The 14901-nt window shown below is 43.2% G+C and overlaps 1 protein-coding gene across 1 annotated transcript in view; it reads left to right on the top strand.

Moving 5' to 3' along the window:
* Positions 1-14901, top strand: part of LOC306814072 (secretory carrier-associated membrane protein 1-like) — a gene marked incomplete at its 5' end in the record, with an annotated part of 81496 nt that overhangs the window by 12814 nt on the left and 53781 nt on the right. Inside the window, one exon of the mRNA XM_079329781.1 lies at positions 11271-11430. Coding sequence (XP_079185907.1) covers positions 11271-11430 — 160 coding nt within the window. The remainder of the gene's footprint in view (positions 1-11270; positions 11431-14901) is intronic.

Below are 14901 nucleotides of genomic sequence, written 5' to 3'. Positions count from 1 at the left end.
GACATTTGAAATAGTAAATAAATACACATAAAACAACACTAAAAATTAGAATTTAACAGCACTAATTGTTTAGAATTTTAACTACTGTGCAAAAGCTGTTGAAGTGACTTTCTTTTAAACTAGCCATCACAGTTTATATGTAGCAGGTGTGTCATGCTAATATATCTCCTATTTCTTCTTTTCTTGCACACTGCCAGGAGCAAGACACTTCAGAGACCTTTCTTAGTTTTAGCTGCTGTTTCTTAAATTCTTATGACAGTTTATTCTATGCAGCCTCAATTGAGGCCGCTGCTACTGACTTTTGCCTCAGCATTGTCTTGTTTATTGCATTAATTTGGTTTTCAGGATAAGCCACATCAGTTTGATGTGCTTACAGAGCACTAGATGTTACTGTGCTCTACACACACTCCCCTGTAAACATTGAAACATTTCAAGGAATCACAGAACCACAGAATGGGTCGGGTTGGAAGGAACCACAGTGAGTCATTTGGTCTTACCTCCCTGCTCAGGGAGGGTGTCTTTAGAACCACATGACACAGCACATTTTTTTACTTTTATCTGTGGTGTTGCACTCACAGAATATTTAGCAAATCATTGCATACCGTACACAAAAGCCAGGAATGTTTTAAGTCAATGGCATGAAGCTGAGAGAAGTTAGAATCTCAGGAGAGGTTATGTTGGATATCAGGAAAACGTTTTCTACCCAGAGGGTAGTTGGACACTGAACGGGCTCCCTAGGGAAGTGATCACAGCACCAAGCTTGACAGAGTTTAAGAAGTTTGCACAACTCCTTCAGCATGTGGTGGGAATGTTGGGGTGTCCTGTATAGAGACATAAGTTAGAATTAATCCTGATGTGTCCCTTCCAACTCAGCACATTCTGTTATTCTGTGATTTTTATGATTCACCAAGTGCAGCACACTCCCCTGCTGCTGTTTTACACGAATATTTAACTCAGCTTACGTTCTAAGGCAGCCAGATTCTAGGTGCTGGCTGGGCAGTCAGGATTGCAGCATTTGAGAAGCACAACCATACATACACACATTTGATCATTACTTAAAATTACGCTGTATTCCTTAGAACTGACAAAATGTAAAGAGTTATTTCTTTTCTAGAAGCTTGATCTCTGCTCTTCAACTATCTGCACACATAACTTTACATTCAGCATTTATACTTTTTACTACTTTGTGTACAATAGCAATAGTCACTACATGATTATTCTTTTTCCTAGCTTGTACACACTCCACACTTTTCACTTAGTGAGTCAGATGGTCTACTACTATTAATAAAACCCAATATGTTGTTACTTATTTTGGGAACCAGCAAGACATTTCTTTTTTAGACTTTGATTTCATTCTTAATTGCTACACTTTTAATGATAGGAACTTTAAAATCTTTTTCTTCCTTGCCCTTGCTATTTTTACAGTGTTATTATGCACATTACATCTTTTTGTAATATTTACTACACAAATTCTTTTTATCCTAGTATTTACTATAAAATCTTAACACTTTTATTCTTTGGACTTGTTTTTAGAGTTATTAAAGGCCTTAAATGATAGAGCTTACGATCCCCCCCATTGTATTTCCTGGGTTATTCCCAGACTTCTTTTCAGATGAGGGCCCCCTCCTTCTCACAGTGCATTTTTCTTTTACAGCAGAAACAGGTATTATTAGCTTGCTTTTGGCACCCCAGCTACGTCAGTGCCTCTCTCTCTCTCCTCATCTCTAAAACACGAATATTTAGAAAGGGGGCTCATGGCGCCCGGGGCCGTGACGCCTGGTAGGGACGGGGAACTGGGCAGGGGAATCACAATGGGTTGTGTTAGCACAGGCAGGGAGGCCAACGCAGCCAAGGCGGTCAGGGCAACCGGGGCCACGGCCAGAGCAATCGGTGAAAAAGCCACGGCAGCCGGGATTGAGGCTGGGGGATCTGCCGGAGGTTTGGTGCCTGGACTGTGGGAAACACTGGGGCTGGGGGAAACTCGATGCTAACGAGGTAGGCAGTATTTTTAGAGGGTCTCAGCCCTTTCTTTTCTTGTTCTTTCTCTGGGGTTTCTGATATTTTAAAACCTTTTAGCCCTATGGGTTCTGTTTCCTGCCTGACACGTGGCATGCTCCCCGTTCTCTGGATTACTTGGTTTTTCTGAATATACAAATACATTTAAGGGCTGGCAAATTTAAGCCTCCCGGGGAATATCTGCCAGTTCCTTTATCCCTGGCCTTTACCTCCATTTAACTAGTTTGTTTGCTAACTTAAACATCACTTACTCTCTCCCCCCCCTCCCCCCCAATACAATCTACCTTTTCAGAAAACAAAGTTAAACTTTAAATTAACAATACATTATACATTCATTCATTTATGCTCACTTATTTTATTTCTTTGTGGACCACAGGAACTTGGACCCTTTTGTGGGTTGCTTGGACTTAAAACCTAGTTTTACCTCAAGAGACTGTTTTGAGGTGTTTGTGCTCTCCTTGTGTTCCGCCCAGATCCTGCCTCTGCTTGGGTCAGGATATGAAGGAATTTTGCCTCTACCTGGGCCTGGGATGGGGAAAGCAGCTTTCTCTCTTCCCTCTGTGACTCGTGTTGCTCTCCGCTTTTCCACCCCGCCGGGTCCCCACCTCTTCCTGGGCTGAGATTGGGAAAAGAATTTAGCCTCTACCTGGACTAGGATGGGAAAAAGCAGCCTCCCCTCACTCACTTTGTCCCTTCACCAGCTGGGTCCCTCGCGGGACACCGGAACCGCGGATAGAACTCCGCTCTCACTTTGTGGCAAAATCCACGTCTCATTCAGGCAAGCACACAGTCACCTTCGCCAAACCAGACAATTACAGCTTCGATGCTCCTGTCTGGGTCTTCGTGCACAAGAATTACAGGTGATTTTGCCCCGGTCTTCCGGGGAGCTCTTTCCTTGCTCAGTCTGTATTGTGAAGTACGTCATTGGGTCCTGAGAAGCACTGACGAACCGGGGCCACAGTAGTGGGGCAGCCCTCAAAATCGCAGTGCTTCTCAGGGCTCCAAGGATGTCCTGGGTTTCGGCACCAAAATTTTTATAAATGAGAAAAAAAAGTCTCGATATTCAGCAAAATTTAGATTGCTTTATTTTATATAGACGGAGCAATGCAGCGTTGGGGAAAACATGAGGGGTCACCGCCCACTCCGCTCTCCGTCGAACTTCGGTTTGCAGCTTCTCTTTATAGTATGGTTTTCTCGTTGTTATCAATAATTGTTTTTTTGCTGTCATATTTTTGCCAGGTAAACAGTGGTGGTCAAAAAACATGCGTGAAGTCTTTGAGTGATTTGTCAAGTCTCATGGATAACCATTTGGTCTTGGTAGATAAAACCGGTGAAAATCAGGAAGTCTGGTCTTTATAGATAGACAGCATTGATCGAACAAAGGCAGGAAGTCTGAGCTTGCAAAATCTATCAGACTAAATGTTATAGATAAAAAACGAGATTAAGCCGAATTAAATATGATTAAAATAAGCGATATTTATTTTGCGACCGAAACACAGTCCTCGATAGCCACAATCAAAAAGGACAATGCCGAGCCCGGGGTCGGCATCGGGTGAACACACGATTCGAACTGTATCGCTCCGAATCCCCAAATGTTCGCAAACCCGCTTTAGTTAGTCCAGTTTTTATAGTTTTTCCTTGCCCGGAGCGGAGGTCTTTGTCTTCTCTTGTCGTTCCGCATATTCATGTAGTTTTCTTTCACCGCATTGAGCTGGACAAAAGATGATGAATTTTGATGAAAGCAAGTTCAGGTTTACAGGAAGATGGAATTGAGATGTAACTTGCCGATTTTGGTTTACTGGAAACGGGCATTCAGATGTATTTTTCTTGATGGCTCTGGTTACCTTAATTGTTGGTGCTTATTGGGCTCTTATCTTTTGGGTGTTCCCTGGACAGAGCCATCTCCACCGAGGCTGTGTCTATTGTCTTGCTAACCCTGGCTCTTCAGCTTTTGTTGGCAGTTACAGTGTTGCGATTAAGTAAGCCCTGTTCCTCCCTTTGCAGCTTTTGGTTTTAAGTTTTTTATTACTTTACTCATACAGACATTGCTTATTCTACATTAATTTACATCTTTACACGAATTACATTATATATCACAAGACTAACGGAAAGTCTGGTTTTGCAAGCTGGTAGTAGATACAACTTATTTAGAAAACACAATATACATAACAGGGGGATTTAAAACAGAATGATTTCATTTTCATTTATCTAGTGTCATGCTTCACTTCAGACCTAATAATTCTGGTTTACACAAACCTCAAAACTTCTATGATTAACATGAATCTTTTAACAATTCTCACAGTATTAATAAGGTCCCAGTTCAACTGAGCCGACCCCAGCCCCTCACCTCCTCCTGCCAAAATCTCTCGGTATCTTTGCCCTTCCAAAGAGAAAACTTCCCAGGGAAGAGAGTGGCCAGCTCCACCCTTCCCCCACCTTGACCATTTCTTTTGTCTCTCTTAAATACCGGTCGTTATTGTCTCTTAGCAACAGATGGGACAATATTCCATGAGAGAAAGAAACAAAAGGAAAAAATCCTAACCCCCAACAGTTACAGACATCATTAGGAAACTTCCTACTCTGGTATGGCCCTTTGACTATTACCCATTATTCCTCTTCCACATGGGTGGTGATAAAGCTGCAACACAGCCCAAGAGCAATCAAATGAGACTTTCAGCGTCTTGTGACAGTCAGCAAGGAAATCTGGAGCACAGGTTATTCTTTTCTGTAGCTGTTTTTTAGGGTTGGGTGTTTTCCAACCCCGGGGTCTGCAGCCTTGAGTCCAGGTACTTTTGAACCCCAGATGCAGAGCCCTGAGCTACTCACTAGCGAAGAACAAAGGCTTGAGATCGTGCTGCAAAGTTCCAAGGATAACTTTATTGTCCTCGAAGGGAAATGCTAACAGTGGTCTAATTATATCAGATAACAAAACACTTTATATAGGTTTCCAAAGGATTGAGTTTCTAACCAATAAAAACTACAACTTACAAACTAACCAATTATCTTAAAACTCTAAGTAAGAAAAGAACCAATTAACTTGTGACTTTAAGAGCCAATAGAAATCCTAAGAGATAACGGGGTTTTCGGTAAGGGAGGGGGGTTTCGTTTGAAGGAATTTCTTTGTTCCATGGGATGGCGTCCCAGGGGTATGCTTTAGGGAGTGTAACATCTTCTACACTTTTCCTCTATCCTTCCAGTTGCAAGCAGCAATACTGGAAGAAACAGATGGGCCCAGGCTATTGATACATGGCTTTATGGCTGGTGTCATCACCAGAATTTTGTGTTTTTCTATAATGGGATGGCCATTAGGCATCAGGCCCAGCATCAGGCCTCCTGCTGGATGATTTACCTTTCCCAAACAGGGTAGAGAGTCTTTGCTCACAAGCTAGTGAACTAGGTTTATTGAAAGAGCTTTAAAATACACATGAAAGGGGAGAGGGATAATATGCTTGCCCATGGCAAGCTGTGGGACGATGCACCAAGGTTTGAGGGATGGGAGGCTAGCGAGGAACATCAGCCTTTGTCCCTAAGATAAACTGGGTACACTGGAGCACACCTGAAGTCTTATGGAGATGAGCCAGGGGTTCCTGAGTTAATAAGACCCAACAGAGAAACACCAGTGAATTGTCTCAAAGGAATTAAGGGGTGTTTCTCTAGGAAGGTGACACAGTTGACAGCCCAGCTGAGGTGCCTTTACACCAATGCACACAGCATAGGCAACAAACAGGAGGTAGAAGCCACCTTGCTGCTAGAAAGTTATGACCTTGTTGTCATTACTGAAACTTGATGGGATGAAGCAGTGATTGATGGCTACAGGCTGCTCAAAAGGGACAGGAGAGGAACGAGGGGTGGAGGGGTTGCCCTCTTTGTCAAGAAATGCATAGATTGTGATGTCTCTGAAGAACAGCCACGGGCAGGTCAAAAGTTTATGGGTAAGAATCAGAGATCGAGGCAACAAAGGGAACCTTGTGGTTGGTGTTTACTACAGGTTGCCCAATCAAGGGGAGCCTATTGATAAAGCCTTCTTTCTCCAGCTGCAGGAGGCATCACACTCTCAGGGTCTCATCCTGCTGAGGGACTTCAACCATCCTGACATCTGCTGGGAAAGTAGCATGGTGAGCTGTAGACAATCCAGGAGACTCTTGGAATGCATGGAGGACAACTTTTTTGAGCCAGATAATAGACAGCCCTACCAGAGGGGATGAGATACTAGATCTGATGGTCACAAACACAAGTGAGCTGATCAGGGATATCAAGATTGGAGGAAACCTGGGCTGCAGTCATCACGCACTGGTGGAGTTCACAATCCTTAAGGATATGGGTCTGGTGAAGAGTAACATTAGGACCTGTAATTTTAGGAAAGCAAACTTGCAACTCTTCAACGAGTTAGTCAAGAGGACCCCTGAGGAAACTACCCTCAGGAACAAGGGAGCAGAACAGTGCTGGCAGATCTTTAGGGATTCTCTCTGTAGAGCAAAAGATCTCTTGAACCCTAAGTGTAAGAAATCAGGCAAGGAAGGCAAGAGACCAGGAAGGATAAGTCAAGATCTTCTGATCAAACTAAAGGGCAGGAAAGAAATGCCCCGGCAGGGTAAGCAAGGACAGGTATCCTCTGAGGAATATACAGACGCAGTCCAGTTATGTAGGGATAGGATCAGGAAGGCCAAGGTACAGCTGGAGCTAAATTTAGCAAGGGGCACAAAGAATAGTGAGAAGGGCTTCTACAGGTATGTCAACCAGAAAAGGAAGGTCAAAGAAAGTGTACCCCCCAATAAACAAGGCTGGCAAACTGGTAACAATGGATGAGGAGAAGGATGAGGTACTCAACAATATTTTTGCCTCAGTCTTCAATGGCAACTTCTCTTCCTACACCTCTCAAGTGGATGGACAGCAGGATGGGGACTGGGGGAACAAAGTTCCTCCCACTGTAAGTAAAGATCAGGTTCATGGCCACCTTGAGGAGCCTTAATATACATAAGTCTTTGGGACCTGATGAGATGCATCCCAGAGTCCTGAGGGAATTGGCTGATATAGTTGCCAAGTATCTCTCCGTGATATTCAAAAAGTCGTGGCAGACAAGTGAAGTCCCAGGTGACTGGAAAAAGGGAAACATTCCACCCATCTTTAAAAAGGGTAGAAAGGAGGAGCCTGGAAACTACCAACATGTGAGACTCACCTCTGCCCTGGAAGATCATGGAACAGATCCTCCTAGAAGCTCTGCTAAGGCACATGAAGGACAGGGACGTGATTTGAGACAACCAGCACAGTTTCACAAAGGGCAAGTCCTGCCTGACCAACCTAGTGACCTTCTATGATGGAGTGACTACATCAGTAGACAAGGGAAGGGTTACAGATATCATTTGTCTGGACTTCTGTAACGCCTTTGACATCTTCCCCTGAAGCATCCTTCTCTCTAAATTGGAGAGAGATAGATTTCAAGGATAGACTATTTGGTGGATAAGGAGTTGACTGTATGGTTGTATGCAGAGTAGTGGTCAATGGCTCAAGTGTTTGGATAGCGATCAGTTACAAGTGGTGTCCCTCAGGGGTCCATATTGAGACCAGTAATGTTTAATATTTTTATCAGTGACATAGTGGGATCAAGTGCACCTTCAGCAAATTTGTATATGACATCACGCTGAGTGGTGCAGTTGGCATGCCTTAGGGACAGGATGCCATTCAGAGGGACCTGGACAAGCTCAAGAAGTGAGCCCATGTAAACCTCATGAGCTTCAATGTTAAGGAAACATTCCTGCCTGACCATTCAGGAGGCACTCTGGGAGTTGCACCACCTGAGACTTTTAACTACTAAGACCTTTGCAGTGGGCGGTTCCAGTGAACGAACAGGTGCCCTGCTTGACTCCCTACACACACCCCACTCAAACAGTCAGGCATGTTTCCTTTACAAGCTTAACCCTAAGTTTCCCATAGCAGTCTCATATGTCTGATTCCTTTAAGTATTTTAATTGTGGTACAATGTATTCCTCCAGGGAGGAACCCCAACCAAAGGAATCACTGGACTTTTATACACTTGCAATCTGTGCACCCAATCCAGTGGTGATATTTAGGCTGGGGTCTTCTCATTGTTCATTGGCTCCTGCAGTTTCTCGATGACCAGACACTTAACTGGGCAGAGCAGGTCTGTTTGCCCTGCTTGTAAAGGGTCAGCACCAGTCCATGGCTCATTGCTTAGGACTCCAGCCATTTCCTTCCATCCAGGACACAATTTGCAGCTTGCACATGGAGCTGCCTGCAGTACATGTATTCCTCAACATTGAGTAAGACCAAGTTGTGCTGGTTTTGGCTGGGGTAGAGTTAATTTTCTTCACAGTAACTAGTATGAAGCTGTGTTTCAAATTTGTGCTGAAAACAGGGTTGAAAATAAAGAGGTATTTCTGCTAATGCTGAGCAGGGCTTACACAGCATCAAGGCCTTTTCTGCTCCTTGTACAGCCCCATCAGTGAGTAGGCTGGAGGTGTACAAGAAGTTGGGAGGAGACACAAATGGGACAGTTGATTCTAACTGACAAAATGGATATTCCATACCATATGGCATCATGTTTGGCATAAAAAGCTGGGGGAAGGAGGAAAGGAGAATGTTCAGTTATGGTATTTGTCTTCCCAAGTAAATATTATGTTTGATGGAGCCCTGCTTTCCTGGAGATGGATGAACACCTGCCTGATGATGGGAAGTGTGAATGAATTCCTTGTTTTGCTTTTCTTGTGCATGCAGCTTTTGCTTTCCCTATTAAACTGCCTTTATCTCAAACCCATGAGTTTTCTAGCTTTTGCCCTTCTGATTCTCTTCCCCATCCCACCGTGGGGGAGTGAGCGAGCAGTTGTGTGGTGCTTAGTTGCTAGCTGGCATTAAACCACGATACAAGTGCAAGGTCCTATACCTGGGTTGGTGCAATCTCAGGTATCAGTACAGCCTGGGGGATGAAGGGATTGAGAGCAGCCCTGCAGAATAGGACTTGGGGGTATTAATTATTAATTAATCTGGACACGAGCTGACACCTTGCACTCACAGCCCATAAAACCAACTGGGCCGCATCAAAAGAAGCGTGATCAGCAGGTTGAGGGAGGTGATTCTTTCCCTCTTTTCTCTCTTCCCACCTGGAGTACTGCATCCAGCTCTGCACTCCTCAGTTCAGGAAAGACATGGACCTGTTGGGGCAGGTACAGAGAAGGGCCACAAAATTATCGGAGGGATGCGGCACCTGCTCATTGTAGGGGGTTTGGATTAGATGATCTTTAAAGGTCCATTCTAACCCAAATCATTCTATGATTCTTCTGTTAACCTTAACCTTCAGTAGAATAACTAGAATGTTTATCTGGAGATAAATAATAAATCATTCCTATGAGTAGCTGCTTGTCCACTCTCATTCATAAATATTTTATCCTGGTCTACAAGGATAGAAACTGTCCTCTGATATAGCAAAATCACTTCTGAATCACTGGTTATCGCTGAACAAAGACAGAAATTCATGTTAATTTTCTAAGTCTGACAGAACTAACTTCTGTGCCTCTTATGGTCCAGTTATTAAAGTTCTTAGAAATGCCTCTGCCCAAATTAAGGTACAAATGAGACCATATGCCAGTGTCAATAGTATGGGTTTTATTTGATAGTAAATAGAGAGAGATAGAAAGAAATAGAAAATTGATGGGGGGGACAGAAAGAGAGTGACAGAGACAGAATAAGAAAAATATCACCATTTGTGGATCCCAATGATGTTCCATTGATCCTCTCCAGCTAGTTATCTTGGTGGTGAATGTCCCTCCCAAAAAGCATAGAATCCTTAGCTAGTACTAGGTAGGAAAACCCAGGCATCTCCTGGGGGGGAGGGGAATTTACCATTGTTTCTTACAACAGACTCCAGGTTTGTTGCATCATGTGCAGTCCTGTGGTGCAAGGCTTCAGGAATTACTCTGGCACTTCAGGAGCTCTTTGATGGATTATGACACCACCTCCACTGCCTCTCAAGTGAATGTCCCATAGATATGGCCTGTGGGGTTGGGAGTTCCACAGCTGGGCCAGTTTGTGCAAGGAAGGATGAGTGCTCACTGCCTCTGACCAGAGGTTGCACCTGAAACCTCCTGCCCCCCGCCTTGTTTTGGGGGGGAGTCTATGTAAACCTGGCTTCTATGAACTGTGGTCTCCCACACCCCAAACTCAGCCAGGGAAGAATTTCCTTTGTTTTTGGCTTTCATGTGAATGTATTCTTCTCCTTCAGCCTTGTTTGTTTTTCCCTAGACCTGAGGTGATTAAACAATAGTGTGTGCTCTTTATCTTATCTAGGCGGCTTAATTAGAAGTCCAAAGTTCTTCAGGGAGGCTTCTGTGGTTGTAGCCTCTTTATACAGTTTTGGCTACAATGGGAAAAGCTTCATAACAATGTTTAAGGCATGAACCATTTCAGTCCCTGACAGTGCCAGATAGCATGAAAATAGCAGTTGTAATGTTGCTTACTACTGTTGTATCTTTTTTGTTCTAAGAGGCAAATATATTTGAAATAAACTGTGAGGTTGTAATGCCAATGCATGTTCTTTAGAAGAAATTCAGTAGTTAATCTGTAAGAAGGTCTGCCAATGCAAAAATGTCAGTATTAAGAGCTGAAAACCAAAAAACCCCAGATGTTTAGGACCAATAGTATAAGAAATATTTGAGTATTCAGTATGTATTAAAGAATCTAGAAGAACTTCTTGCAGATCTTGTTTCACTGAGAAGCATTTTTACTTAGCTGATAATTTTGCTCTATTACATGTAAGACAAAGAGCTTTTCATTAAAAGGGAGGAGGGGTTTGGAAAAAATTTCCTTTTGTATTGTAATATTAAGGCTGACAGTCCTGCACTCATTTACTTGCCTCATTGTAAGAGAAAATAAATAACTAGCATGTTAAAAAAAGTACAAATATCCAGTAATTACTGTAGAAGTAGCACTTATTGCAGCTGTAAAAGCCTCTTTTTTCTTCATTTTAGGTTTGAAAATATTTTATGACTGATTTTTTTCCTTGCTATATGCCTGATATTACTTGAATTTTCATGTTCCTTTCTTTTAGTTGTGAATATTTGCTTTAACCTGAAACTTGGAAAACTATAAAAATCAGCATATTACTGAGAAATTATATTGATTTATTGTCAGCATGCTTATGTTTTGTTTGAAAATGCACAGTTTAAGTATTACTTAAAAAACTGTAATAATTTATTATATGAACATAATTTAATTAAGATTTTTCTTTGCTTATGCTTCTACAGTCCATACAGTGACACTGTTTCTTAATATCTTTGGATGTTTGGCCTGGTTTTACATTGATGCTACAAGAGGGGTTGATTTTGGATTGAGTATCCTCTGGTTCTTGCTTTTTACCCCTTGTTCTTTTCTCTGCTGGTACAGACCACTTTATGGAGCTTTCAGGTAAGAACTTCAGCTTGACTTAAAATCTTTAAAAAAAATACTTCACTTGTTCAAATGCATTAACATTCCAGAATTTGTTTGTTTATCATTAAGATGATCCTTCAATGTAATTTCATTAGAAACAAGTAGAACAATTACCATGAATTCAATTGCTGTATCTGAAATGCTGATGGCAATAGTTAGGAATATCTTAGAATATACTTTAAAATATTTTAAAACCATTAGCTCCTGAGAGCACTGAAGGTCCTGGAGTGCATCTGAAATGCTTGTACATCAATTCACATAGTATGAGAAACAAGCAAGCTTAACTGGAAGCATCAGCTCCCAGAGCTATGATATCATTGGTATTACTGGGACCTGGTGGAATGAGTCCCACAACTGGGCTGCTGGAATGGAGAGCTACAGGCCGTTCAGGAGGGATAAGCAGAGCAGGCCAGGTGGAGGAGTTGCATTTTATGTATGGGAGATGTTTGATTGTACAGCCCTTAGTGTTAGGGATGATGTGGTTGACAGCCTCTGGGTGAAAATTAGGAGTATGGAAAACAAAGATGTTGTAGTGGATGTCTACTATCAATTGCCTAGCCAGGATGATAGCAGTGATGAGTTATTCTATAGGCATTTAGGAGAAATCTCTGGATTGGTAGCCCTTGTCTTTATGGGGAGATTTCAACTTCCCAGACATCAACTGGGAATACCATATTGCTGTGACAAGTAAGCATGGGAAATTCCTGAAGCTTGTGAAAGAACTTTTTAACACAAGGACTCAGGGAGCCCACTAGGAAAGATGCCCTCCTAGACTTGTTTGTGAATAGAGGAGGACTGATGGGAGATGCGATGGTTGGTGGTTGTCTTGGACATAGTGACCATGAAATGGTTGAGTATAAAATTTTCAGTGTAATGAGAAAAAAGTTTAGCAGAGTTCTAAGCTATTCAGGGAGCTACCTAGCAGAGTTCCCTGATTTTGAAGGCTTATGAGTCCACGAATGTTGGTCAGTTTTCAAGAACCACCTTTTAAAAGTGCAGGAGCAGGCAATTCCACTGTGCCAAAAGCCAAATGAGGCAAAAAAACAGGGAGCTCCTTGTAGAACTCGAGAGGAAAAAGAAATTGTAGAATCTCTGGAAGAAAGGTCAGGCTTAGCAGCAAAATTACCCAGCCATGGTTCTCATATGCAGAGAGAGGACATGAAATGCCAAAACTGAGCTAGAATTGAAACTGAGCAGTGTTTTGTCAGACAAGAAGGAGTTTTAAAGTACACCAATAGAAAGAGGAGGGCTAAAGAAAACATTGGAGTGCTACTTGATGATGGTGGTCACTTGAATAATAGGGATACAGAAAAAGCAGAGGCATAAAATGCTTTTATTGTCTTATTCATTAATAATACTGAGTCAGAGGACTGTGGGTGTGGTAACAGTCACTTTCCATTTGTGGACACTGAAATTGTGAGGGACCAGCTGTGTGATGAAAACCTTTTGTTCGCCTGATAGACCTTGAGAGGATTTGCAAGGATTTGCAAGGACTTGGAGGCTGGGATATCATTTTGCTATTTTGCTTTACTTGCAAGGATGCTGTTAATTACTTTGCTTTGCTTGTCTGAAAGACCTTGAGAGTGAGCCAAGATGTCTCTAATTGTTTTGCTCTACTTGCCAAGAAGCTGATAGTCATTTTCACTTTGCTTGCTTTAATCATCTATCGCCTTAAGTGTTAGTAAGGGTCAGTAAAACAAGGGTGAGGAAGACTACTCACCTTCATCCCTCGACCACCAGAAGGCAGAAGAAGACCCCCTAGCAACTGAAGGAGCCTGCGCGGAACTACTAGAGGGAGGGGCATGAAACCCGAGGAGCATGCGTAGAACTGCTAGAGGAGGGGCATGGAACCCCGGAAACGGAACAACTTAAAAGAAGTGAGCGGGGAGGGGGGGGGGCGCGGCAGTTTCGGAGCTGGAGGCTCCCCTGTCGCCCGGCGCTGTGGATTTTGCTTTTGCCTTCTGTAACTAATAAATCTTTTTAACTTTGATTCGATCCTTTATGGCCCATTTAGTTCATTTATAACAATTTGGTGCCGTGACTCGGATCGAGAATTCGGAGTGGGTTCCCCGCCTGGAGGGGAGGCGCGATCCACTGATTCATTTCAGTGGCCCCGGGACGGGGGCCCCATCCCAACCTCGACCGACGAACCCAAATTAAGAAGGCAAAAGCAAAGGTAAGAGGGCCCGGCTGACCCCTTAAATTTTGTGCTCAAAGTCCGGACAAAGACGCAGGACGCGTGAGTATAAAAGGGGATCCGTTCGGACGGGGTCGGGATCCCGGAGTACGACGAGTGGTGTGTGAGTGAGAGGGGAGCAGCCAGACTCCCCAAGCGAGTGCGGACCCTCAAGTAGTGCGGTTCCCATTGACCCGCGAGGGCGTGGGCCACGAAACAGGAGAAGCAAAAGTGATTTGTGATGTGAGTGAAGGTACTCCGGAGGAATGGGACAGGGGAAGAGTAAACCCCCTGCAGAAGTTAAGCTCCCACCCATACCCAGAGACAGTCCCTTGGGATTTATATTAGAAAACTGGGACTAATTCCCTGGGTCGGAGAATAAGGATAAGGCCAAGATGATACATTACTGTGTAGAGGTTTGGGGTGGGAAGGAAATTTTGAAAAATGTGTTCTGGCCAATTTTTGGATCAACAGAAAAATGGATAACACAAAAGTTAAATTTTTGGGTCAACATGAAGAAGCCCCCTAATAGAGAGGAGAGTGGCCCGTCCTAAAGCTTTTATTTATAAACTAACTGAAAAACCGGAGGGCAGAGGGAAAAAGAAGAAGGCAAATAAAAGGGAGGAAAGGTTGATTGTCCCACCACCGTTTGTGCCAGTTCCGAGTGCACCATCCCAAGCAGAAGATTCGGACTCAGACTCACCTAGTTATCAAGGGCCAGTCACAAGAAGTAAAACAAGGAAAGAACAGGAAGACCTGTTCCCACTGAGAGAAATGCCCATGGGGGGACCTCAGGCTGGAATAGGATTTATATCTGTGCCCCTTAGTTCAGGGGATGTTAGGGAATTTAAGAAGGAAATGGGACATTTATTAGAGGATCCACTGGGAGTTGCTGAAAGAGTGGACCAATTTTTGGGCCCCAATATGTACACCTGGGAGAAATTACAGTCCATTCTGAATATTTTGATCACTGCTGAAGAGAAAAATATGATTAGGAGAGAGGGGATGCGTATCTGGGATGCCCAACACGCTCAGGGTCCTGCAGCTAATATTAAATGGCCCCTTCAAAATCCTCAGTGGGATTATCAGAATCCCATGCATCGAGCACACATGCAGGACTTAAGGACAATCATAGTTCAGGGAATTAGGGAAGCAGTCCTGAGAGGCCAGAACATCAATAAAGCATTTAATGAGAGACAAAAGAGGCATGAAACTCCTACAGAGTGGATAGAAAGGTTAAGAAAGAATTTCCAGCTTTACTCAGGGATGGA

This window comes from Erithacus rubecula, assembly GCF_903797595.1.
Source record: "Erithacus rubecula genome assembly, contig: SUPER_W_unloc_1, whole genome shotgun sequence".
Taxonomy (NCBI): domain Eukaryota; kingdom Metazoa; phylum Chordata; class Aves; order Passeriformes; family Muscicapidae; genus Erithacus; species Erithacus rubecula.
Note: the sequence above shows the minus strand (reverse complement) of the source record. Positions and strands in the feature narration are given on the sequence as shown.